The sequence below is a fragment of the Erythrolamprus reginae genome, chromosome 8, assembly GCF_031021105.1.
Source record: "Erythrolamprus reginae isolate rEryReg1 chromosome 8, rEryReg1.hap1, whole genome shotgun sequence".
Taxonomy (NCBI): domain Eukaryota; kingdom Metazoa; phylum Chordata; class Lepidosauria; order Squamata; family Dipsadidae; genus Erythrolamprus; species Erythrolamprus reginae.
Genome location: NC_091957.1, coordinates 5,421,559 through 5,448,139, shown reverse-complemented (window position 1 = coordinate 5,448,139; position 26,581 = coordinate 5,421,559). Strand labels below are relative to the sequence as shown.

Below are 26,581 nucleotides of genomic sequence, written 5' to 3'. Positions count from 1 at the left end.
GAAGGATTTAGGGGTGGTGATTTCTAACAGTCTCAAAATGGGTGAGCAGTGTGGTCGGGCGGTAGGAAAAGCAAGTAGGATGCTTGGCTGCATAGCTAGAGGTATAACAAGCAGGAAGAGGGAGATTGTGATCCCCTTATATAGAGCGCTGGTGAGACCACATTTGGAATGCTGTGTTCAGTTCTGGAGACCTCACCTACAAAAAGATATTGACAAAATTGAACGGGTCCAAAGACGGGCTACAAGAATGGTGGAAGGTCTTAAGCATAAAACGTATCAGGAAAGACTTCATGAACTCAATCTGTATAGTCTGGAGGACAGAAGGAAAAGGGGGGACATGATCGAAACATTTAAATATGTTAAAGGATTAAATAAGGTTCAGGAGGGAAGTGTTTTTAATAGGAAAGTGAACACAAGAACAAGGGGACACAATCTGAAGTTAGTTGGGGGAAAGATCAAAAGCAACGTGAGAAAATATTATTTCACTGAAAGAGTAGTGGATGCTTGGAACAAACTTCCAGCAGACGTGGTTGGTCAATCCACAGTAACTGAATTTAAACATGCCTGGGATAAACATAGATCCACTCTAAGATAAAATACAGGAAATAGTATAAGGGCAGACTAGATGGACCATGAGGTCTTTATCTGCCGTCAGTCTTCTATGTTTCTATGTTTCTAAAATGGCTGAAACAGAAATTCACAACGGGATTACTATTAGAACTGGACCAACAACCAAGCAGAAAACAATACCCCAAAGAACTCCAACCAACACTAACAGGGCAAGTCACTTGTGTATAAACAGAGAGTGAATCCTACTCCCTTCTAGCACTGATGATGTTACAAGACAAGGATGAGACAGTATGGAACAAATCGTATCAATGGATAGAAAGGAGAAAAAGAAGTAGGAGAAGTAAAGACTTAGGGTTTGGAGAAGGGAAATTGGGCAAGGCTTAGATATGTAAATAAATAATGATGATATAGTGTATTTTTTGGAGTATAAGGCACACTTTTTCCTCCCTAAAAGAGGCTGAAAATTTGGGTGTATCTTATACTGTAGCTTTTTCAAAACATTTTTTTCAGCCCTCGCTAGCTGCTTAACAACCTTCCCAGCTCTTACCTTGCAGACTTTCATTGTTACTCTCTCCAAAGAATGTTTTTCCACCCCTAAATCTTTGCAGGCTTTTTTTCATTGCTACTTGCTCCAAATAAGCTTTTTTCTAGCCCTATCACGGTGCTAATGATCTTCCCAGCTCTTACCGGCTTGCAGGCCCTTTCATTGTTACTTGCTCCGAATAAGTTTTTTTTTAAGCCCTGACCAGGGGATAAAATAATGTGCTGAAGCTGACCAGATTAAGCACGCTAGCCAGATGAATACCTGTTAGGCAGATTCCCACTCCCACCCATATTTTCCTAAGGTGCATCTTATACTCCGAAAAATATGGTATATGTAAAACCAAAATAGCAATGAATGATAAGCAATAATTGTATGTCCTGTAATATAAATATTATATAAAGAAATGACCAAACCAGGATGGTCACACTGTGCCCAATGTTTTTTTAATGTTTTGTTTAGATAAAATATTTTTTAAAATTCAGAACAAACGAATTCATTACTAAAAGACTTTCAGATTTGAGGTGGGAGCGGATATCATTTGCGAGCAGAGATAAGTCTACATATAAGCTTTTGGCACCCGGGAGGGACAGGATTAGAAAATCAGACGGAACGACAAAGGCTGTTTGTCATTCCATCACATCCTGGAATAGAAGGAGAAAATGTCCTGTGGGAATTCTGGCATTGCCTCCTTCTTGAAAGACGAGTGGAGGATTAAAAAAAAGCTATCAAGGAAACGAGAGCGGGTTAGACAATTCTGGCTAGCAGTTCAACCATTGGCAACTCAGAATCCCAGAACAAAGCTATTTATCAGTAACCATGGCTACCTCGAACGTAAACGCCATAGTTAAATGCCTGCCTAATTGTTTACAAGGGGGGGGGGAGGGCGCTTTTCTTTCGGCCCAAAGTAAAGGAAGTTCCGTCCAGCTGACGTCAGCGGTATAGCAAAGACGGTGTTGTCGTTTGAAAACGACTCTTCCCTATTCTTTCAAAAACAAAGCAGAGGCAAACAAAACAAAACACACCAAGATCTTCGGAGATGGAAAAGTAGGTCTAATTCCAGAGCCAGACATACCAAGGCTGACTAGGCCCAGTGCTTGTCAAATAGTGGGGCGGCCCTTCCTGGGACGGTGCAGAACGATTATTATTATTATTTAGAAGCATAGAAACATAGAAGTCTGACGGCAGAAAAAGACCTCATGGTCCATCTAGTCTGCCCTTATACTATTTCCTGTATTTTATCTTACAATGGATATATGTTTATCCCAGGCATGTTTAAATCCAGTTACTGTGGATTTACCAACCACGTCTGCTGGAAGTTTGTTCCAAGGATCTACTACTCTTTCAGTAAAATAATATTTTCTCATGTTGCCTTTGATCTTTCCCCCAACTAACTTCAGATTGTGTCCCCTTGTTCTTGTGTTCACTTTCCTATTAAAAACACTTCCCTCCTGAACCTTATTTAACCCTTTAACATATTTAAATGTTTTGATCATGTCCCCCCTTTTCCTTCTGTCCTCCAGACTATACAGATTGAGTCCATTAAGTCTTTCCTGATATGTTTTATGCTTAAGACCTTCCACCATTCTTGTAGCCCGTCTTTGGACCCGTTCAATTTTGTCAATATCTTTTTGTAGGTGAGGTCTCCAGAACTGAACACAGTATTCCAAATGTGGTCTCACCAGCGCTCTATATAAGAGGATCACAATCTCCCTCTTCCTGCTTGTTATACCTCTAGCTATGCAGCCAAGCATCCTACTTGCTTTTCCTACCGCCCGACCACACTGCTCATTTTATTATTTATTAGATTTGTATGCTGCCCCTCTCCAAAGACTCGATACTGGGGTGGGTGGGTGCATGATCAGGGGCGGCCTGCTACCAAAACAGTAAGGTGCTACGTTCAAGTAGTGATTTTCGGGATGCGTGCGCAGCTGTGCGTCCCCAATGCGCGCTCATGTGAGCTTTAGTATCTGCGCATGCACAGCAAGCAAAATTTTGTATTATTATTATTATTATTATTATTATTATTATTATTATTATTATTATTATTAATTGGATTTGTATGCCGCCCCTCTTCATAGACTTGGGGCGGCTAACATCAGTAGTACAAAACAGCATGTAAATCCAATACTAAAACAGTTAAAAACTCTTATTTGTAAAACCAAACATACATACAAACAATCATACCATGCATAAATTGTAAAGGCCTAGGTGGAAAGAATATCTCAGTTCCCCCATGCCTGACGGCAGAGGTGGGTTTTAAGGAGCTTACGAAAGGCGAGGAGGGTGGGGGCAATTCTAATCTCCGGGGGGAGTTGGTTCCAGAGGGCCGGGGCCGCCACAGAGAAGGCTCTTCCCCTGGGGCCCGCCAAACGACATGAGGAAGTTTGCGTGAGATTTCAGCAATTTTCACCAATTTTTTTTGTTTCTGCGCATGCAGAATAATGTGGTTTCACACACTTGTTTTGCCCCAGAGAATCAGGAAAATAAAGAATCTGTTTATGGCTGCGTTCCTTCCTTTGCCTTACAGAGTAAACAAGTTGGAAGGGACCTTGGAGGTCTTCTAGTCCAACCTACAGCTCAAGTTGAAGACTCGATACCATTCTGGGCAAATGGTGCAAAAATGGGCAACGAGAATGGTCCAGGAAAAGGAGCCCCTCCCTTATGAAACCAGGTTGCAACGCCTCGGTCTCTTCAGCCTTGAAAGACGGCGTTGAAGAGGGGACTTGATCCAAGTGTATAAAATCAGGCATGGGACAGAAAAGGTGGATAAAGAAAAAAATCTTTTCTCTATCACACAAGGTCGTGACAGCTGTCAGCCTGGATAGCTTCAAGGCAGGATTAGACAGATTCATGGATGCCAAGTGTATCAGTGGTTATTGAAATGGATGTCCAGGTGCCGCCTATATGTTGGTTGAGGCAGGCAGGGTTCCCTTGGGTCCCATTTGTTGGGGGTCGAGGGAAAGGGAGGGTCTTGCCTTCTCTTTCTGCTCAAGATCCCCCTGGACAATTGGTGGGCCACTGTGTGACACAGAATGCTGGACTCGATGGGCTTTGGCCTGATTCAGCATGGCTCTTCTTGTGTTCTTCAATGATTGTCCCAAAATCCTCCAGTGATGAAGCAGTTCTGACTGAAAACGTGTTTATGGTTATTCCAGTAGACGTGGTTGGTAAATCCACAGTAACTGAATCTAAACATGCCTGGGATAAACATATATCCATCCTAAGATAAAATACAGGAAATAGTATAAGGGCAGACTAGATGGACCAGGAGGTCCTTTTCTGCCATCAGTCTTCTATGTTATTATGTTTCTATTCCATTGGCTGCAAAACTGATGCAAATCCCAGCATCCAGATACATGTTGTATCCTACTCTTACTCCTCCTTTCCTCCTTCCTCCATTCCACAATCCCCACTCCTTTCTAGCACTGAAAACATTACCCAGTTGGACCCAGGGGAAGAGCCTTCTCTGTGGCGGCCCCGGCCCTCTGGAACCAACTCCCCCCAGAGATTAGAATTGCCCCCACCCTCCTTGCCTTTCGTAAGCTGCTTAAAACCCACCTCTGCCGCCAGGCTTGGGGGAACTGAGATACACTTTCCCCCTAGGCCTTTAAAATTTTATGCATGGTATGTCTGTATCTATGATTGATTTTTATATAATGGGTTTTTAACTGTTTTTAGTATTGGATTATTGTTATACACTGTTTTATTACTGTTGTTAGCCGCCCCGAGTCTGCGGAGAGGGGCGGCATACAAATCCAATAAATAGATAGATAGATAGATAGATAGATAGATAGATAGATAGATAAATAAAACGTCTGCAAGAAAATAACCAGGCTCAGAAAGCACCAAGGACCCATCAGTTCTCCTCCTCCTCCTCCTCTCGGCTCACTCCATTCTTTCTAGCATTGAAGACGTTACCCAGTTGGGTAATGAAATGCCTGCAAGACGTCTTTTATTGACCACACAGAGACGGGCACCAAAGGGCTGGTTTGACCATTTTGGGATTCACCAAACGTGGGAAAACATATTCTATACGGTTTCAAATCCCGTGCCAAGAATTCCGCTCACCAGAAAGACCCGAGCCGACCTCTTTAAAGGCTAATTTTCACTGCTTGGGGTTTTTTTTCCCCTTTCCAAACATCAACAAGAATTAACGCTGATGTCTAAGATGCAAGACGCATTGTTTCATTTGTTGCGGGATGCCAAGCTGAAATTGAAGTCAAGTGTTAGCTGCGCGGCTGCGCCTCTCACTCTGCCCTAGACTGGAAAGACTTCCAGGGGATAAGATCTTACACAATTTCTGCTCTGGTTTAAATTATGATGAGAAATATTTTTTTCAGGGGGAAAAAAGAGCAGAATTGAAGTATGTGTTCCCAAACAACCGTCTCCTGGCTGGAGAGCCCCATCTTGGCCATATTTGAGACGGAGCCCAGATGGCTTCCTTCGTCCCAGGCAACTGGACGGAAAATGTGAACAGATGAAACGGTTTACATAAGGTCCACGTATATCTTCTCCCCTGGCTTTCAAACTTCCAGGGCTCTAAATGACCTCCGAGCTGTCTAACGTCTACCAGGAGTTAAGGGTGAAAAATCGCAGCCATTCGTTCATAAAACTTATGTTGCTTGGAAAACTAGACACAAGAACAGTTTTTCCCCGAACGCCATCACTCTACTAAACAAATAATTCCCTCAACACTGTCAGACTTTCTACTAAATCTGCACTTCTATTCTACTAGTTTTTCTCATCATTCCTATCACCCATTTCCTCCCATGTTGACTGTATGACTGTAACTTGTTGCTTGTACCCTGAGATTTTTATTAATATTGCTTCTTCATTGCTTATTTGACCCCTATGACAATCATTAAGTGTTGTACCACATGATTCTTGACAAATGTATATTTTATTTTATGTACGCTGAGAGCATATGCACCAAGACAAATTCCTTGTGTGTCCACACTTGGCCAATAAAAATTCTATTCTATTCTATTCTAAAACAAAAATAACCACCGGTATTCCGCCTGGACTGATTTATGGACAGTTTGCTGACAAACCAAACCGGGTTGCATAAGAGGGCAAAACAGTTGTTACCAGACCTCGCAATTGGGTCCTTTGAGATGCTTCCGGTCAGATCATATTTAGGATTATGTTGGGGAAAACAGAAGGGAGGAAGGTGGAAGGTTGGGACATGCTTGCTGCCTCCTTTTGTCTAGAAATAAACACCTAAATAAAAATAAATAAAGAAGCTGGCACTGGGAGGCCACGCAGCATGGAGATTTCTTTGAAGTAATTACAGTCGGAGAAATGATGTATGTATGTATGTAAGCTCCTTAAAACCCACCTCTGCCATCAGGCATGGGGGAACTGAGATATTCCTTCCCCTTAGGCTTATACAATTTATGCGTGGTATGTTTGTGTGTATGTTTGGTTTTTAAGAAGGGTTTTTTAGTGGTTTTAAATATTAGATTTGTTACATGCTGTTTTTATTATTGTTGTTAGCTGCCCCGAGTCTACGGAGAGGGGCGGCATACAAATCTAATAAAGAAATAAATAGATAGATAAGTAGGTAGGTAGGTAGGTAAGTAAGTACGTAAGTAAGTAAGTAAGTAAGTAAGTAAGTAAATAAATAAATAAATAAATGTACGTAACATATTTTTGCTGGTAAGTGAAAAGGAAGGGAGGCTAGTATAGATCTATTTCAAGCTTATTATGCTATCATCAGCTATTTTATTTATTTATTCAATTTTTTTTATGCCGCCCTTCTCCTTAGACTCAGGGTGGCTTACAACATGTTAGCAATAGCACTTTTTAAACAGAGCCAGCATATTGCCCCCAACAATCCAGGTCCTCATTTTATCCACCTCGGAAGGATGGAAGGCTGAGTCAACCTTGAGCTGGTGATGAGATTTGAACCACTGACCTGCAGATCTAGCAGTCAGCTTTAGTGGCCTGCAGTACTGCACTCTACCCACTGCGCCAGCTCGGCTCTTTAAAGCTAGCCATATCCTTACTCGGATTTGAACCTGCAGACTTCTGCCTTTTTTCGGACTATAATAAATTAGCATTATAGCATTTAGACTTATCTACCGCTTCATACAGCCCTCTCTAAGTGGATTACAGCCCTAAGCTTTTACAGCCCTCTCTAAGTGGATTAGAGAATCAGCCTCTTGCCCCCAACAATCTGGGTCCTCATTTGACCCATCTCGGAAGGATGGAAGACGACTTAGTCCAACCTTGAGCCGGTGGTGAGATTTGAATTGCTGAACTACAGCTAGCAGTTTGCTCAAGTAGCCTGCAGTGATGTACTCTAATCCAGTGTTTCCCAACCTTGGCAACTGGAAGATATCTGGACTTCAACTCCCAGAATTCCCCAGCCAGCATTCGCTGGCTGGGGAATTCTGGGAGTTGAAGTCCAAATATCTTCCAGTTGCCAAGTTTGGGAAACACTACTCTAACCACTGCACCACCCTGGCTCAGATGCATTGGAGTATAAGACACATGAAGATTTCAAAGAGGTAAACAAGAAAAGAAATGTTTTTGCCCTCCTTGGCCTGCAAAACTTCTGCGCATCCCGTTTTTGCCCTCCTTGGCCTGCAGGAGCATTCGGCAGACTTCTCAAGACTTCTGCCCAGCAAAAACAGGGCACAGAGAGGATTTAGGGGGGCAAAACACTTGTTTTTGCAAAAAACGGGCCCATTTTCCTCTCCCCAACCCCCGCACGTGTCACATTTTTGCCCCCTCCAGCCCCCAGGAGCATTCTACAAACTTCCCAAACTCCCTGCACAGCCTGCTTTTGTGAAAAACGGGCCTGATTTTGGGTGAAAACGGAAGGACAAAAATTGCTGTATGCACCAACATTTCCACCCCCTTATACTCCAAAAAGTACGGTGTATATGTGGTGGTGGTGGGGACCCAGCATAGCAATGCAAGCACTGTTTCCTACGATCAGCAATCTCTCCTCCCCAAAGAACACATTCCAGCTATGTCCACGCGGTTCCAAGCAACTCGTATAAACGGCCTTTTTAAATCTCGAGGCATCCCGCCGAATCCTTTCCTTGGCCAGGCTTTGGAGATAATAGCTCTCTTTCTGCCAACGTGGCAAAAACCACCCGGACTCTTCGGAATCATGGCTAGCGTATCTGCTTGCATGCTTCCCATTTGTTTAGTCTGCTTTTAAGCGTTCCGCTTCTGCAGGAGGACAAAACCAGGAACTAGGAACACGCTACGTTTTTGGTTAAGCCGCACGTACAGAAGCAGGATATGCAATTTAAACAGCAATTTGGATGACAGGGGCAATTTATATGACGTCTAGCGTAAGAGCATGGGCTGATGAGCAAATCTATAGCATGGACAATATTGGGGAAGAAAACCCCCCCCCCAACCCAGACCCAATGCTGATTCTGGTTTACGAGACTACAGCTCTTAACCTTCAAACTGGATGTTAAGATATTTTTTTTCCCCACAGGTAGCTCTCAACTTATGACCCACAACATTTTTATTGCCAAGAGAGGACGTTTCTAAATGAAATTTGTCCCATACATTGAGAGCATGTGCACCAAGACGAATTCTTTGAGTGTCCAATCACACTTGGCCAATAAAAGTCTATTTTATTCTATTCTATTCTTTCTATTCTATTCTGCTCTATTCTGTTCTGTTCTATTCCTACCCTATTCTAATTCTACTCTACTCTACTCTTCTATTCTACTCTACACTATTACTCTATTCTATTCTATTCCTAACCCACTCTAGTCTAATTCTACTCTACTCTATTCTACTATCCTACTCTATTCCTACCCTACCCTACCCTGCCCTACCCTATTATACGACTTTTCTTATCCTGGGAGTTATAAAGGAATTGCTGTAGCAGTTAAGTTAGCCACACAGTTGTTATTAAACCAATCTTTCTTCCCCGTTTTCTTTGCCTGTCTGAAGACATCAAGTGACCATGGGACATTGCAATTGTCGTAAGTATGGGTCCATTTGCCAGCTATCCAATCACGTGGCCACGGGGACGATGCAACCAGTTATGTGTGAAAATAACGGTTATAGGCCACTTTTTTTTTCAGTGATGTCGTAATTTTTCAGTGATGTCAGTAAACAAACTGTTGTAAAGTCAATAACTACCTGGATTCGAGCCTTAAACTGCTAAAACCGAGTCCGCCTTTTTGGCTTCATCGCTGGCCAGAAACAAATAACTTCAAGAGTTTTCTACTGGTTTTTTAAAAAATTGACAGGCCCCCAACCCCCCGCCCCCCAACTCTATCTGCCCATATTCAGACTATTCGCTAACTTTTTGGGGTGGTATAATTTTTCCCCCGCCACCTTAAAAATATACATAAATGGGAACCATATATCATCAATAAAGCCCTTCATGGCATTGGACCAGAATACCTCCAGGACCGCCTTCTGCCGCACGAATCCCAGCGACCGGTTAGGTCCCACAGAGTTGGCCTTCTCCGGGTCCCGTCGACTAAGCAATGTCGCTTGGCGGGACCCAGGAGAAGAGCCTTCTCTGTGGCGGCCCCGACCCTCTGGAACCAGCTCCCCCTGGAGATTAGAACTGCCCCCACCCTCCTTGCCTTTCGTAAAGTTCTTAAGACCCATCTCTGCCGTCAGGCATGGGGGAACTGACACATCTCCCCCGGGCCTATACAGTTTATACATGGAATGTTTGTGTATGTGTTTGCTTTTAATAATGGGGTTTTTAGTGTTTTTTTAATTATTAGATTTGTTTTTACATTGTTCTTGTTATTGTTGTGAGCCGCCCCGAGTCTACGGAGAGGGGCGGCATACAAATCTAATATATTAAATAAATAAATAAATAAATAAATAAATAAATAAATAAATAAATAAATGCCAAACATGCGTAAATAAATGCGCCCATAACACCAATGCCTAACAATATACATATGAGGTCTTCTTATATTCAAAAATTAATAAACTATCCTAAAATTCTATTTTCATTTCATCAATTGTTGCTCCATCTGTCTGACAGCTAAACTAAGAAGAATAAGAATTTTATATTTAAAAGAAAAAAGGAAAAAAAATACTGCTGCTCGATTAAATGGATGAAAGAAGCTAACAATGATATCAATGTTGGCTTGTTGGAATGCCTAGATTTAGAGGGCCGACCAAGCCAACGCTGCTTTTCCATGGGACAGCTGTCTAGGCGGCCTCCAGAAAAAAGTATCACTGGAACATTTGCAGGAATGCCAGAGGAATGGATCGGTTCATTTTGCATATCCTGGGTAATATTTTGTGCCCCACGCAAACCGGTGGCGAGAGAATTGATTTTCAAGGCCTGGGATTAGGCTTATTTTATGTAGCGGTGGTTAAAAAGCGGTGGTGCCAACTCGGTGGCCTTGCAGGGTGGAAATCAAGTGAAAAAAATAAGGCCGGAAGGAATGCCAACCAGAATTATTCCGGCGTGGACAGTGGAACCGGGAAAGGAGATAGCAATCGGAAACTTGTATCATGCCAAATGAGCCCACAGACTCCGGAATATGTGTAACATATTGCTGTCCTTTGGGGGGAGGAAGAGTTGGAGGCGAATCAAGATCTGATTTATACGCTGATCCTCCTCCACAAAGGGATCAACCCCAGTAGCAGAAGCCCCGAAAGAGTTGTGCGTATATTATTCTGACGCCTGGAATTTTCGAAAAGCTGGTGGCTAATCTTGCAGGTTCTCTTCCTTATCACTCCCCCCCCCCCCGCCCCTTGCGTCATTTAAAAGATGATAAGCCCGGTTGGCAGAAGCAGCTCTGTTTTTCTAACTGTGGATAAGCTGGTTTGGAAGGTCCTGTTCTTCGTCAAAGAATACAACTTTAAACATATTTGAATCAGGGAACCTGTTCTTTTTCAGAATATATAAATAAATCCATCCATCCATCCACCCATCCATCCTCTGCCATTTTCCTTGACGTCTTATTCTAAATACCTGTGGAATTCATCCTACCTTGTCTGTCTGTCTGCCTGTCTATCTATTTACCTATCTATCTGTCTATCTATCTTCTGCCATTTTCTTGAGGACTTGTTCTAAACACTTGTGGAATCCACCCACCCACTCCATCCACTCATCTATCTACAGGATCTTTCTTTCTTTCTTTCTTTCTTTCCCTCCCTCCTTCCTTCCATCATCTGATATTTTCTTGATGTTTTGTTCTAAAATCCTGTGGAATCCATCCATCCACCTATCATCTATCTATCATTTGCCATTTTCTTGATGTTTTTTCCTAAAAACCTGTAGAATCCATCCATCCATTCATCCATCCACCCACCCACCCACCCACCCACCCACCTATAGTATCTGCCTGCCTTTCCGTCCATACATACATACATACATACATACATACATACATACATACATACATACATACACAAGGCCAAGCCGACATGAGGATGGTTTGGTAGAAAGAAACCAGGATGGGATGATGGCAAAAGAGAAAACCTCAAGGAAGAACGTTTGTCAATGGAAACCGAACGTTGGAACAGGGCAAAGTTTGGAGATTTACCTGCGAGGTCTTCTTTTGACGAGACCAGCCGTGGGGAACTGTTCCCTGGCTCGATTCTTAGGGACAATCTGGAAAAACAGAAGAAGATAGCATGATGGACAGTTGGCTGGCTTAAGCGAAGGCCAAAAGCACAGGCCGGCTATCTCGCATTATCAGTTAAAGGCAGGAAGCGTAGCTCAGTCTGGCTGCGTTCATGAATTCTTTTACTGAAGCTATGAGAGTTTTATCCCGTGAAGCTAAACAGAGGTTTCTCAATATCACGAAGCACTTATCTTTTATGGATGTGGCTTTTTGCAAAGCCATTTAAACAAGCGGTATGGCATGCAGTCCTTGGTCCGGTCAGTTTCAGCATTTTAAATGTACAAATTGTCAGTTTCCGAATCCTAAATACAGGCAGTCTATCTGTATTTATTAGATTTGTTTGCTGAACCATTTTGCTTCTAAATGACTCTGGGTGACATGAAACATTAAATTAACTCTTTCTTTTTTTCTCTCTCTCACTTTCTCTGTTTCTTATTTTTTCATCTTCTCTTTCTCTCTCTCATTTTAAATTGAACATACACAAACAAAAACAAACATAAAAGAACATACATTTAGGATACATCTCCATTTCTGTCAGGAATTAAATCAGATATATATACAGTGTTCCCTCGATTTTCGCGGGTTCGAACTTTGCGGAACGTCTATACCACGGTTTTTCAAAAATATTACGGTAATTAAAAAATACTTTACGGTTTCCCCCCCCCTATACCACGGTTTTTCCCGCCCGATGATGTCATATGTCATTGCCAAACTTTCATCTGCCTTTAAAAAACATCTTTTTAAATAAACTTTAATAAATAAACATGGTGAGTAATAATCTAAATGGTTGCTAAGGGAATGGGAAATTGCAATTTAAGGGTTTAAAGTGTTAAGGGATGGTTTGTGATACTGTTCATAGCCCAAAATAGTGTATTTACTTCCGCATCTCTACTTCGCGGAAATTCAACTTTCGCGGGCGGTCTCGGAACGCATCCCCCACGAAAATCGAGGGAACACTGTATATATACATTTTTATCTTGCTTTTGTTAACGTTTTGCTTGCATATTTTTATTTAAAGAATAAAGTCATTTTTGTCTATCATTGTTCTCTTAGACTATATTTCTATATTAATTAAATCTGCTCCGAGTCCTCGGAGAGGGGCGGCATACAAATCTAATAAATTATTATTATTAATTATTAATTTCACTTCTCTCTTTTAATCAATTATAACATTTATCCCATATTTTATAGTAATCTGAGTCTTCTTTCCCATCTAATTTCTTTGTCAACATATCCATCTCTGCATAGACTATGATTTAATTATCATCTTCTCTTCCTCTTTCAATCTCTCTCTCTTTCTTTCCTTCCTTCTTTCTTTCTTTTCCTCTTTCCCTCTTTCCTTCCTTCCTTCCTTCTTTCTTTCCTTCTTTCTTTCCCTCTTTCCTTCTTTCTTTCTTTCCTTTTTCTCTCTCTCTCTCTCTCACACACACACACACACACACACACAGATTTTTAAAATCCTTTTTTCCATCTGTTTGAGGCACACAGTGTAGGGTCTTTAAGCTGGCTCACATTAATGTTTTAAATCTACAATCTCAAAGGAAAAATTCCTCCCTAACGCCAGTGATTGTTGGTCGATTGCTATACACAGTCCTCTTTTAACCTCATTTGGTTTTGGAATATTTTCTACCCTATTCTGCTCCAGACTGTATGAAAAAATAAAAATCCACGATTTTTCTTTACGGAAAGATTTTTGCACATCGGCTCTCTGGCCTCTTAACGGGAACACATTCTTGGACCTCTGGGACGCTTCAAGGTGTGATCCGAAATTTGAGGAATTTACACACGATTGCCTTTTTTCCTTTTTAAAAAAAAGTTCATTGCACACAATCGCTCATATATTGGCTGGAGTAGAAGCCATGGCCAGAACACTAAAATTTTGGATTGTGCCAGACGTTCGCTTTGTAACATTTTCTGGGAGAGATTAAAAAAAAAAAAAGACCAACCAATGTAAAAAAAACAACAACCTTGTTTGGAGGAATTCGCATTCATAAACGTCTTGCTTTGGTTCCACGTACTGTATTTGATTGGGTCCCGTTTTGGCAACTGCGCTGCCAAAATTTAGATCCATAAAGAAGAAAATCCTACGGAAGTTGAAAGCTTTTAGGACATATTTCACACCCGAATGCTTTAAACCGGCTGTTTAAAAATAAATATCCTATGGCGAAAGCTGATTTTCTATTTGACTTGGCTCGCTTACATTTGGACAGCTCGGGAAACGGAATATTGTTCCGGACAGCTGCCTCGATGGAGCAGGATGGCACAGCAGCTGTGGGCACGTGATTACTCTATCTGTGACGTTTGCTTTAAATAAAGCACATCGCATTTGCCGAGGTTTGGATTGATAGATTGTTATCATTCCTCTCAAGCATAAAGGAAGGCAAGACAGAAGACGACAAAGAGAAAGAGGAAGAGAAAAAGGGAGGGAGGAAGGAAGGAAAGAATGAAGGAAAGAGAGAGGGAAAAAATAATGTTGGTTGATTGCTAATAAAGCACATCGCATTTGCTGAGGTTTGGATTGATAAATTCTTATCATTCCTCTCAAGCAGGAAGGAAGGCAAGAGAGAAAGAGAAAAAGGAAGGAAGGAAGAAAGGAAGAAAGGGGAGGGAGAAAGAAAGGGAGGGAGGAAGGAAAAAGACAGTAGAGAGAGAAAGAAAGAAAGAGAAAAAAGAAAAGAGAAAGAGGAGAGAAAGAAAGGGGAGGAGAAAGAGAGTCTGAAAAGAGAAAGAGAGGGAACAGAGAAAAAAGGAGAAAAAAGAAACAGAGCAAGAGTCAAGGAGAGAAGGAAAGAAAAGAGAGAAGAGAGAGAAAATGAGAAACAGAGAGAGAGAGAGAAGAGAGGGAACAGAGAAGAGAGAGAGACACAGAAAAGAGAGAGAGAGAAAGAAAGAAAGAGAGTCCTCCCTCGCATGCACACAATCTCCCTCCCCAGTCTATGCGCACTGGACTCACTGAAGCCTGGGATGGTGAAAAAACGGCTAAAACAGAAGTTCAGAAAAACGGACTTCCGGTTTGCCTGTTGGGCTGTTTTTCACACTCCGTGGCTTCGGGGAAGCTTCTCGGAAGCCTACGGCGGGCGAAACGGCCTTTCCCAAAACCGAAAATCAGCATTGCCTTGTGGGCCCTCTGATATGACTCCGGGTGCCACACATGCCATAGGTTTGCCATCTCAGCTCTACGCCGATCACCAAGCGACGGTGAGTTCTAGTTCCATCTTAGGCACACAAAACACAGCTGGGTGATTTTGAACCAATCACCAGGCGATGGTGAGTTTTAGTCCCAGTTTAGGCATGAAAGCTGCCTGAGTGATTTTGGGCCAATCACCAGGAAACAGAGAGTTCAAGTTTGCTTTAGGCACAAAGGATGACTTTGAGCCAATCACCAGATGACGGTGAGTTATAGTCCCGCTTTAAGCATGAAAGCTGACTGGGTAATTTGGGGCCAAACACCAGGAGACAGGGAGTTCTAGTCCCACCTTAGACACAAAACCATCTGGATTATCTCGAACGCACCAAGAAAACTATAATTATAACTATATATATATATATAGGCTAGCTGATGAGGCCAAAATAAGGCCGAAATAGATCTATCCTAGTCTCCCTTAATTTTCAAATTCAGCAAAAAAAACCATGTGACACATACAGATAGAATTGTCGGCTATCAATAAAATTAACTGCCTTGGAAATGGCCCTAGGTTGGGCCGAGAGGCAAAAATAGGAGCTGTGATGTTCCTTCAATACACCAGGGTGATTCGACACAAAAATATGTAACCCTTCCCTGGTGCAGAGCTGAAGGGATTGGATACTGTAGCCTAGAGGTTAATTCTCTGCCTTACAAGGCAAAGGTTGCAGGTTCAAGTCCCAGTGCGGGCATGGCTATCTGATGAGCCCAAAATAAGGCCGAAATAGATCTATCCTAGTCTCCCTTAATTTTCAAATTCAGCAAAAAAAAACATGTGACATACATACATACATACATACATACATACATACATATTTGGGGGGGATAACTGCAACTTTTGCTAGTGGGAAACCTGAGACAAGAGCTAGACTGCTGAGAAAAACGATCTATAAGGAGACAGATCTCTGCAGCCCTCGCCAGAGGGAAGCTGTTAGTTTGGGAAAGGAGTCTTGGGAAGAAAGAGAAATGGCTGGGAATCGGAAGGTGCGAGCAATGGAAAGAAATACGTGGTTGGTCCAAGATCAGCACGATTGCCAAAAAAATAAGAAAAATAGCAATGCTTACATAGGCAGGACTGGGCGATTGGTTCTGCAGATGTTCAAGGGGGCAGTTAAGGTGGAAACAGAAACCGAAGCTTCTCAAACGGAACATTTAGTATAGAAGCGAGTCTTAAAAAACCAGCCAGACTCCAGAAAATAAGGATTAAGCCACAAACTCTCTGCTGAAGCCTCATTGGCGTATATAGAGCCGGGGTGGCGCAGCAGGTAGAGTGCTGTACTGCAGGCCACTGAAGCTGACAGTAGATCTGTAGGTCAGTGGTTCAAATCTATATGTCACATGTTTTTTTTTTGCTGAATTTGAAAATTAAGGGAGACTAGGATAGATCTATTTCGGCCTTATTTTGGCCTCATCAGCTAGCCATACCCACTGGGACTTGAACCTGCAACCTTTGCCTTGTATTTATTTTATTTTATTTATTTATTAGATTTGTATGCCGCCCCTCTCCGCAGACTCGGGGCGGCTAACAACAGTAAAAAGACAATGTAAACAAATCTAATATTAAAAAATAGGACACCTGAATCATTTTTCTCAAAGGAGACAGCACAGCTCTAAGTAACGTCACTTTATTATTTTATTCATGCAGATAATACCGGTATCCAAAGTCACAATTTCAAAAGATAGATTCCATTTAGTCATTCACTCTGGCCTTCTAAATGAGTCAAAATCCTTTTAGCTGGTAGGAGTGATTTCAACTAGGTGTCTTTAATTGTGTGGCTCACTTTTTGTGTTCTACTACTATTAGAGAAAGGTGCTACTGCCTTGTCATAATAAACCTTAAAAAGCTGACACAGTGGATATTACTGACACAGTGTGTGTGTGTGTGTGTGTGTATATATATATCAACAGGGTGATCATCTTCCACAGCACTGGAGGTGAGGACAATTAGCCAGTGGAACAGCTTGCCACCAGAGGTTATGGGTACTCCATCAGATGGAGAACCTATGGCACGTGTGCCACAGCTGGCACGCGGACCCATATCGGAGGCCACGCAAAGCATTGTCCTATATCACCTCCAGCACGCATGTGGAGGTGATATAGCTTCCCGGGAGTGTGAAAAATGGCCCAATGGGCAAATCGGAAGTTTTGAAAAACGTGTCACTCCTAAGAGCTAGTACATACAGCTTTCTATCTACGTTGTTTTAAAAAAAAGAAAGAAAAAAGAAAAACCAGCCCATTTAATCAAGACATGGATTTTTTTCAGATCAAAAGGAAGCCTGCTGGATGACCTCTAGGAAAATACATGTAAACAGAGCCCACTGTTGCTAGCAATTGCCTCCACGGGGGTTTAAAATGTGTTGTTGAGTTAGAGAGAGACAAAGAGAGAGAGAGAGAGAGAGAGAGAGAAATTACTCATGTTCTGTCTCATTTCCAAACATTATGTCATGGCCCTAAATATTTAGAGAACCCTCTTTGTTATGTTATGTTCCACGCAGAATATCCAAGCTAATAAAAAAAAAATCAACAACACTACTGTATATATAATCTTAACATCGCGCATGAATGTGGAACTCGGTCCAAGAATTAAATTAAGCAGTGTGGCTTTTGGCATTCAGCCTAGAGAGCTCAACACACACACAAGAAAACTCCACAGACTCACAGCGGCTGCAGTGATACACATGTCACTACTGCCTGAAGAACGCTTCCAAGGCCTACAACGCAGGGGTGGAATGCTTTACGTATGGTTCGGACTTCCTGCCACGAGCACGCTGATAAAAAAAAAAAATCCCAATTTTTAAAGCCTTCCTCCTCCTCCCCACCCCTGCCCTAAAATGCAATAAATTGCATTGAAAACATGATACACTGCACGGGGTTCTGGAATAAAAAGCCTCATTGTTGAAGGCCTGGATTTAATCCGATACCCCCTCCAAATAAAAAAAAAAAAATCCAAACCAAAGCCACAAATCTATTCTGAAGATTTAAAAGGAAAAAAAAATTCTTAGCAGGAAAAAAGGTTTGGTTCCCCCCGCCCCCCCAGCGGTGAATAGTACAAAGACGGGGACTGATTCTTTGCAAAATGGCCCTAAATTAGGATTCCCCCCCCCCAGAGCAGTTATAACTTGGAGCAGCCACTAAACTCGACGTCGTAAATCGGGTACTGCCTAGTAGAAAGCTTTGTAAGAAGAAGCAATGTTTCCCATAGGAATCAAATAATGTGTGTGATTGGGGAAACCTCAGGGAGGGTGGAGGCCCTGTTTCCTCCCAGGAGATTCCTAGAGAGGCCCCATGGAGGTTTCTCCCTGCCTTTTCCAGCCCTGTTTCCTCCCAGGAGATTCCTAGAGAGGCCCCATGGAGGCTTCTCCCTGCCTTTTCCAGCCCTGTTTCCTCCCAGGAGATTCCTAGAGAGGCCCCACGGAGGCTTCTCCCTACCTTTTCTGGCCCTGTTTCCTCCCAGGAGATTTCTAGAGAGGCCCCACGGAGGCTTCTCCCCGCCTTTTCCGGCCCTGTTTCCTCCCAGGAGATTCCTAGAGAGGCTCCACGGAGGCTTCTCCCTGCCTTTTCCGGCCCTGTTTCCTCCCAGGAGATTCCTAGAGAGGCTCCACAGAGGCTTCTCCCTGCCTTTTCCGGCCCTGTTTCCTCCCAGGAGATTCCTAGAGAGGCCCCACGGAGGCTTCTCCCTGCCTTTTCCAGTTACAGTTTCAGAGGCTCGGGTTTGTAAGTGGAAAATGGTTCTTCAGAAGAGGCAAAAAAAATCTTGAACACCCGGTTCTTATCTAGAAAAATTTGTAAATAGAGGCCTTCTTAGGTAGAGGTACCACTGTACTTTGGAAATCCCAATGCACCAAAGGATTTCTGGGCTGGGATTCAGGAAGGAATCTCTTGCTTCCCAAGCGTTGCGTGTCACAGCTTCCTTTCCACACAACGGGAATGTTACTGCCGTTGCGGAAATGTGTCATGTACAACCAGGCCCTTCAGCCACCCACTCATGAAGCAATCCAGATTTTATTTTGTTGTTGTGGTTGTCTTTTTCCTTTTTCTTTTGGTTTCTTTAATGAAGACCAGCTCCCAACGGTGCGACAGGATTCATCACTTACGGAGACCATATGTGATGACTGCAGAAAATTCAACGGACGATTGTCGATCTAGTCTAGCTGTACTCAGACCCATATACCATATATATAAGGAGCTGTGACGTTCCTTCAATACATCAGGGTGATTCGACACAAAAATATGTAACCCTTCCCTGGTGCAGAGCTGAAGGGATTGGATACTGTAGCCTAGAGGATAATTCTCTGCCTTACAAGGCAAAGGTTGCAGGTTCAAGTTCCAGTGGGTATGGCTACTGATGAGGCCAAAATAAGGCCGAAATAGATCTATCCTAGTCTCCCTTAATTTTCAAATTCAGCAAAAAAACCCATCTGATTGATATATATATATATTACATGGTTTTTTTTGCTGAATATATATATTGTTTGATTGATTGATTGATTGGATTTGTATGCCGCCCCTCTCCGCAGAATCTTCCCAGCTTGCAGGATTTTTTTCATTGCTACTCCGAAGGTTTTTTTCCCAGCCCCTAAATCTTTGCAGGATTTTTTTCATTGCTTCCCACTGTGGAAAAAAAAAAAATTCAGCCCCGACAAGGAGGTAACGATCTTCCTGGCTTGCAGATTTTTTTCATTGCTACTCCGAAGAATTTTTTTTCCAGCCCTAAATCTTTGCAGGCTTTTTTTCTTTCCTTTTTTAAAAAAGTATTTTTTTTGAATAAGAACACACAAAAGAAAAACAGACATACAGCAAACAATAGGGGCATTCATAGCCCCTTTTCTGTCATACGCTATTACCGGATATATACACGTTATACATTGCTTTGTTAATGTTATGATTTCATAGTCATTGCTTATACTAGAAATAAAATTTCTTCAAGAACCTTTATTAAGCTATTAAAATATCCCTATGTAATTTTACTTTATTTATCACTTCTTTCTTCTAGTGCAGGCTTTTTTTTTCATTGCTACTCCCTACAAAAAGTTCTTTTTTTTAGCCCTAACCAGGGGATTAATAATGTTTTAAACGCTGTTTCTGAGTGGTCTAACACATGGCAACTCCAAATCTCAACTAGCAAATGCTCTGTCCTACACATTGGGAAGAAGAATATGAACTCTAAATACGAACTGAATAATCAAATTATCACAGATAATCCCCACTCGGTTAAAGACCTTGGTGTACTAATAACAAAAGATTTAAGTGCCAAAGCCCACTGCAACAACATAGCCAAGAAGGCTTCAAGAGTTGTAAACCTAATCCTACGTAGCTTCTGCTCTGGCAATCTCACACTACTTACCAGATCTTACAAAACTTTTGCCAGACCTATCCTCGAATACTGCTCATCCGTTTGGAACCCATATCGCATCTCAGACATCAACACCCTTGAAAGTGTCCAAAGATACTTCACCAGAAGAGCCCTTCACTCCTCCACTAGAAACAGAATATCCTACGAGACTAGACTTTCAATCCTGGGCCTAGAAAGCTTAGAACTAAGACGCCTTAAACAAGATCTAAGTATTGCCCACAAGATCATATGCTGCAAAATCCTACCGGTCGATGACTACTTCAACCGCAACAACACAAGAGCACACAACAGATTTAAACTTAATATTAATCGCTCCAAACTTGACTGTAAAAAATATGACTTCAGTAACCGAGTTGTCGAAGCGTGGAACTCATTACCGGACTCCATAGTGTCATCCCCAAACCCCCAACACTTTACCCTTAGATTATCTACGGTTGACCTATCCAGATTCCTAAGAGGTCAGTAAGGGGCGAGTACAAGTGCACTAGAGTGCCTTCCGTCCCCTGTCCTATTGCTCTCCTATATCTCCTATCCCTTTCTTCTATTCCTGTATCTCTTCTTCTATTCTTTCATTGATATGTTCTATTACTATATCTTCTTTTCTATTATTTCTTAAATATATTTACTATAACTATCTCCTCTATAATCTTTAATTCTATAATTCATTGTGCATTGGACAAAATAAATACATAAAATAAAATAAAATGTGCTGAAGCTGACCAGGCTAAGGACGCTAGCCAGATGAATACCTGCTAGGCAAATCCCCCCCCCTATTTTCCTCCCACACAAACCAGGTTGTGTCTTATACTCCGAAAAATACGGTAATCCCTTTATTTTGGAAGATGCAGTTTTATTTTGGAAATGAAGTTGGGCTCCCATCTGAAATTTCACTTAGATCGCTGATGGTATTTTTTTAAAAAAATTGATTTCCTTGTCAGAGATAATTTTTTTAAAGGGCTTTTTCCCCCCTCATCCTCCAAGTAGATGGCTAGATTATATTCCAACACACACACGCACATACATACCGGCCTATAGACTCGGCTGAAGTAAAGCAATTTTGACTTACTTGTAGTTATCGTCTTCCACAAATTTTTGAAGCTCTTCAATATACCGGACGGATTTCAAGTATTTTTGCACGTGGGGCAACATCAGAAGTTGATCTGCAGTGAAAAAACAACCCCCCCCCCCAAAAAGGTATTTAGATCTCAAAACTGTTATGAAGGAAAGGAGATTTTGGTGGCAATAGGCTAAGACTGTCTCTCCGCATACCATCTATTCTGAATGACAGCCCAAAATTATCCATCAAGACTTAAGAATTTCACAAAGCATCATACAGTAGTCCTTGACTTATGACTACAATTGCCCAGATTGTTGGGGGCCATATGCTGACTCTGTAAAACGGCTTAGAGAGGGCTGTAAAGCACTATGAAGTGGTATATAAAGTCTACTTTCTATTTTCCCATTATTTTTCTCTCTTCTCTTCTACCTACTCTACATTCTATTCTATTCTGTTCTTTCTATTCTGTTCTGTTCTCTTTTATTCTATTCTATTCTACTCTATGCTGCTCTATTCTATTCTATTCCATTCCATTCCCTATTCTATTCTACATTTTCTACTCTACTCTATTCTATATTCTATTTTATTCCCTATTCTATTCTACATTTTCTATTCTACTCTATACTCTATTCCATTCCGTTCCCTATTCTATTCTACATTTTCTATTCTACTCTATACTCTATTCCATTCCGTTCCCTATTCTATTCTACATTTTCTACTCTACTCTATTCTATATTCTATTCTATTCTTTTCCCTATTCTATTCTATGTTTTCTATTCTACTTCATACTTTATTCCATTCCCTATTCTATTCTACATTTTCTACTCTACTCTACTCTACTCTACATTCTATTCTATTCTATTCTTTTCTACTCTACGATGCTCTATTCTATTTCATTCTGTTCTATTCCATTCCATTCCCTATTCTATTCTACATTTTCTACTCTCTGTTCTGTTCTGTTCTATTCTATTCTATTCTACCATTGCAATTCCAATTGTTCTACTGTACTCTATTCTATCCTATCCTTCCCCATTTTACTCTATTCCTCTACTCTGCTCTACTGTCATGGTGGTGCGTTGGTTAGAATGCAGTACTGCAGTCTAATTCTGCCAACAGCCAGCTGTTCAAGCTTGATTTGTTCGAGGTTAATTCAGCCTTCCAAAGTCTGCAAAACGAGGACCCAGATCATTGGGGGAGTAACCGGCTGACTCTGCAAACCTCTTAGAGAGGGCTGTATCAAAGCACTGTGAAGCGCTATCTCTATTAAGCGGAAGTTCAAACAACTCAATCTGGGAAACCTCAAAGACAACTCAAGTCAGCGAGAAAATGAACGTGGCCTGCTAAAATCAGAACAGAAGCTAAACCCAAGGGCTGCACAGCTGATGGGACAGGATAAAGTTACAACCATGTTTATATAGTTGGTGAGGTTATAACCTACTGTGGTTGATAAAGTTATAACTAATCTCTGCAATGGAACTTATCCATGAATGGAAAAGCAAAACATATCCTTTCGCCACTGAACAAAATACACACAAATGCAAAACCTAGTCACCAAGACAATAAAATCTAATTGTCTAGAATGAATAATATCTACAAGATGATGGAAACCAAATGATTGAACAGCACAGAAGGTTAAACCGCAGGACCAGCTTTCCCATAAAGGGAGACATCTGATACTGATTGACTAAGCCGGTTAACATGGAGGGGGAAGCCAATTTACTAACCGTAGCTACAAGAGACTTGCAAGTCAGCAATTATTCGGAGAATGTTGTTCATCTGATTAGATCTTTGTTCGTTCTCCATGATGCTGCCGGAAGCGGGATAGGCTGAATCAATGTAGATTAAGTCCAAGAGATAAATCCCTAAAATTAAAGAGAGAGAGACATTTAGAGAGAGAGAGAGATCACATTTAGCTGACTTAAGAGAATAACAGAGGTGGAAGGGACTTTGGAGGCCTTCTAGTCTAACCCCCAGGAAACCATATAAGATTCTGGACATTTAAAAGCCTAAATATCTATAACATAGCCAAATCTCTCACAATCTGAAAGTTATAGGAGGGAAAAAAGAAAAAAATGTAAGCAATCTTGTTACTCCTTTCATTTACTAGATATACAAAACAAAATTGTTGTTTAGCAATTAATTTTGGATGATTTATGATTTAGGTAATATGATTGAAATTAATAATGATTAAGATATAGGTAACAATATATAACATAGCAATGTAAAACCAGTAGGCTGATAAAATAAAATTTAAAAAGCTGTAGCAATAATGTCAACGGGTAGGTTGGCAAATGTGTAAATCGTTGAGTGTTTAAGACTTGATATATAATTGTAACTATGAAAGACGATATACATATGTTTGTATAAGTCATGTTTTGTTTTGTGTTTCTGTTTGTTTTGTGGTATCTATGTATTTTTTTTCTTAATGTAAATAATTAATAAAGATTTATTTTAAAAAAAAGATTCTCGACAAATGGCATTCCAGTTTCTTCTTCAAAACCTCTACTGTTGAAGCACCCACATCTTCTAGAGGCAAGCCATTTCACGGGTTAATTGATCTGGGATTCAGAATAACAGGGTTGGAAGGGACCTTGGAGGTCATCTAGTCCAACCCCCAGGAAGCCGTGGGGCTTCTGCTGTGAGCCGCCCCAAGTCTATGGAGAGGGGCGGCATACAAATTTAATAAAAAATAATAATAAGCCATACACCAGTGATGGCGAACCTATGGCACAAGTGCCACAGGTGGCACATGGAGCCATGTCTGGTGGCACGCAAGCCGTTGCCCTAGCTCAGCTCCAACATTCATGTGTGTGCCGGCATTTGCTGGCTGGGGAATTCTGGGAGTTGAAGTCCAGATCTCTTCAAGTTGTCAAGGTTGGGAAACACTGCACTAGACCTACACTAGCCAAACACATCCTTCACGTGTTTTAACGTCCTGTCTTTACTGACTTCACAGAAGTTGATAAAGTTGCGAAATGATGCCAAAAGGATATTGAGACTCTAGAAAAAGTGCAGAGAAGAGCGACAAAGAGGATTAGGGGACTGGAGGCTAAAACATATGAAGAACGGTTGCAGGAACTGGGCATGGCTAGTTTGATTAAAAGAAGGACCAGGGGAGACATGATAACAGTCTTCCAATATCTCAGAGGGTTGTCACAAAGAAGAAGGAGTCAAGCTATTCTCCAAAGCATCTGAGGGTAGAACAAGAAGCAATGGGTGGAAACTAAACAAGGAGAGAGGTAACTTAGAATCAAGGAGAAACTTCCTGACAGTTAGAACAATTAACCAGTGGAACAGCTTGCCTCCAGAAGTTGTAAATGCTTCAACGCTGGAAGTTTTAAAGAAGATGTTGGATAACCATCTGTCTGAAGTAGTGTAGGGTTTTGTAGAAGACCTCCAAGGTCCCTTCCAACTCTGTTGTTGTTATTTGTTGTAAGTTGTCATATCTACCATCACATAGAGTTGATAAAATCATAACAAATGTCCCAAAGAACTGCTGTCATTCGAGGACTGTCTCGCGCAAAGCATTTGTCTTCGAACCCTACATTGTTCTTAAAGAAACATAATCTGAGCACCAACCATTTGGGAATGAAAGAATTGGTTATCCAATCCCGGAGGCAGCTGCTGTTAAAAGGACATTTGCAGAATCCCCAACCGCAAACAGATGAAACTACAGCTGCTAAACAGCTCATGTTGATGGCCTTGCTATTTCTTATTATTATTAGCAACATTCCCGAAACCTCCGCAGATTCACAAAACCATATGCTTACTCATCCTCATTTGGGGACGTCAATCGAGAGAAGGTTTGGGGTCTTCCCTTCAAGGAGTTAAATCTCGCCTCTGATCTTCTGACCATCCACCCACCCACCCATCCATCCATCCATCCATCCATCCATTCCATCCATTCACTCATCCATTCATTCAATTGGATTTCTAGGCCGCCCTTCCCCTGTGGACTGAGGGCGGCTTACATAATAAAGTCAATACAGTGGTACCTCTACTTACGAACTTAATTCGTTCCATGACCAGGTTCTTAAGTAGAAAAGTTTGTAAGAAGAAGCAATTTCCCCCCTAGGAATCAATGTGAAAGCAAATAACGTGCGCGACTGGGGAAACCACAGGGAGGGTGGAGGCCCTGTTTCCTCCCAGGAGATTCCTAGAGAGGCCCCACGGAGGCTTCTCATCACCTTTTCCATCCCCGTTTCCTCCCAGGAGATTCCTAGAGAGGCCCCATGGACGCTTCTACCCCTTTTCCGGTAACAGTTTCGGAGGCTCGGGCTTGTAAGTGGAAAATGGTTCTTGAGAAGAAGCAAAAAAATCTTGAACACCTAGTTCTTATCTAGAAAAGTTCATAAGTAGAGGTGTCCTTAGGTAAAAGTACCACTGTACAATACAAAATCTGAGAAACCCAATATAAAACCTAAAAACAATATCAAACCTAATCTACATCTCTCCGAGTCTTTGGAGAGGGGCGGCATACAAATCTAATAAATAATAGTAATAATAATAATAATAATAATAATAATAATAATAATAATAATAACAACAACAACACAACAACAACAACAACAATAATAATAATAATAAAACCCCATGTAATAATAAAACATTTAACTAACATACATTCATGGTCTTTCATTCATACCAAGCCTGCCGGCAGAGGTGCATTTTTAGAGCCTTACGAAAAGCCAGGAGGATGGGGGGGGGGCGTGAATCTTGGGGGGGGGCTGATTCCAAAGGGTCGGAGCTGCCACAGAGAAGGCCCTTCCCCTGGGCCCTGGCAGACGACATTGCTTGGCTGACGGGACCCAGAGAAGGCCAACTCTGCGGGCTCTAACCAGTTGCTGGGATACACGAGGCAGTATGCGGTCCCATAAGTAATCTTGTCCTAAGCTATGTAGGGCTTTATATAGGGTCAAATGAGGACCCAGACTGTTGGGGGCAATATGCTGATTCTGTAAACCGTTTAGAGACGGCTGTAAAAGCAGTATATAAGTCTAACTGCTACTGCTATTTTAATAGGAATGGGTGATTCTTTTTTTCAACCATTAATACTTTTCTGCCCAAGTTGAAAAATAAACCCTGTTATGCATGAAATAACCTGCAACTGATTTTAAAAGCCACAACCGTCTTAAAGTGTCCGTCTTCTTCCTAGAGGGAACGCCCTAATGGCCTTTCTTCTTCCCCCGATTTCATTTTTGTTTCGGGAAATATAACACCCACTAAGATTTAAGCAAAGGGTCATTTCTCAACAGGGCGATTTTATTGTACCAAACTCTCTCGATAA

At 41.6% G+C, this 26,581-nt stretch overlaps 1 protein-coding gene across 7 annotated transcripts in view; it reads right to left on the bottom strand.

Moving 5' to 3' along the window:
• RALGPS1 (Ral GEF with PH domain and SH3 binding motif 1) overlaps positions 1 to 26,581 on the bottom strand; it is a 163,529-nt gene that overhangs the window by 30,057 nt on the left and 106,891 nt on the right. For all 7 annotated transcript variants that reach the window (XR_011559682.1, XM_070758546.1, XM_070758549.1 and 4 more), the window contains 3 exons: positions 23,019 to 23,156; positions 21,304 to 21,397; positions 11,623 to 11,690 (listed from right to left, as the gene is read on the bottom strand). Coding sequence is in view for 6 of the 7 variants with exons in the window: in XM_070758546.1 (XP_070614647.1) it covers positions 11,623 to 11,690; positions 21,304 to 21,397; positions 23,019 to 23,156 (300 nt within the window). In the remaining variant the exon portion in view is untranslated. The remainder of the gene's footprint in view (positions 1 to 11,622; positions 11,691 to 21,303; positions 21,398 to 23,018; positions 23,157 to 26,581) is intronic.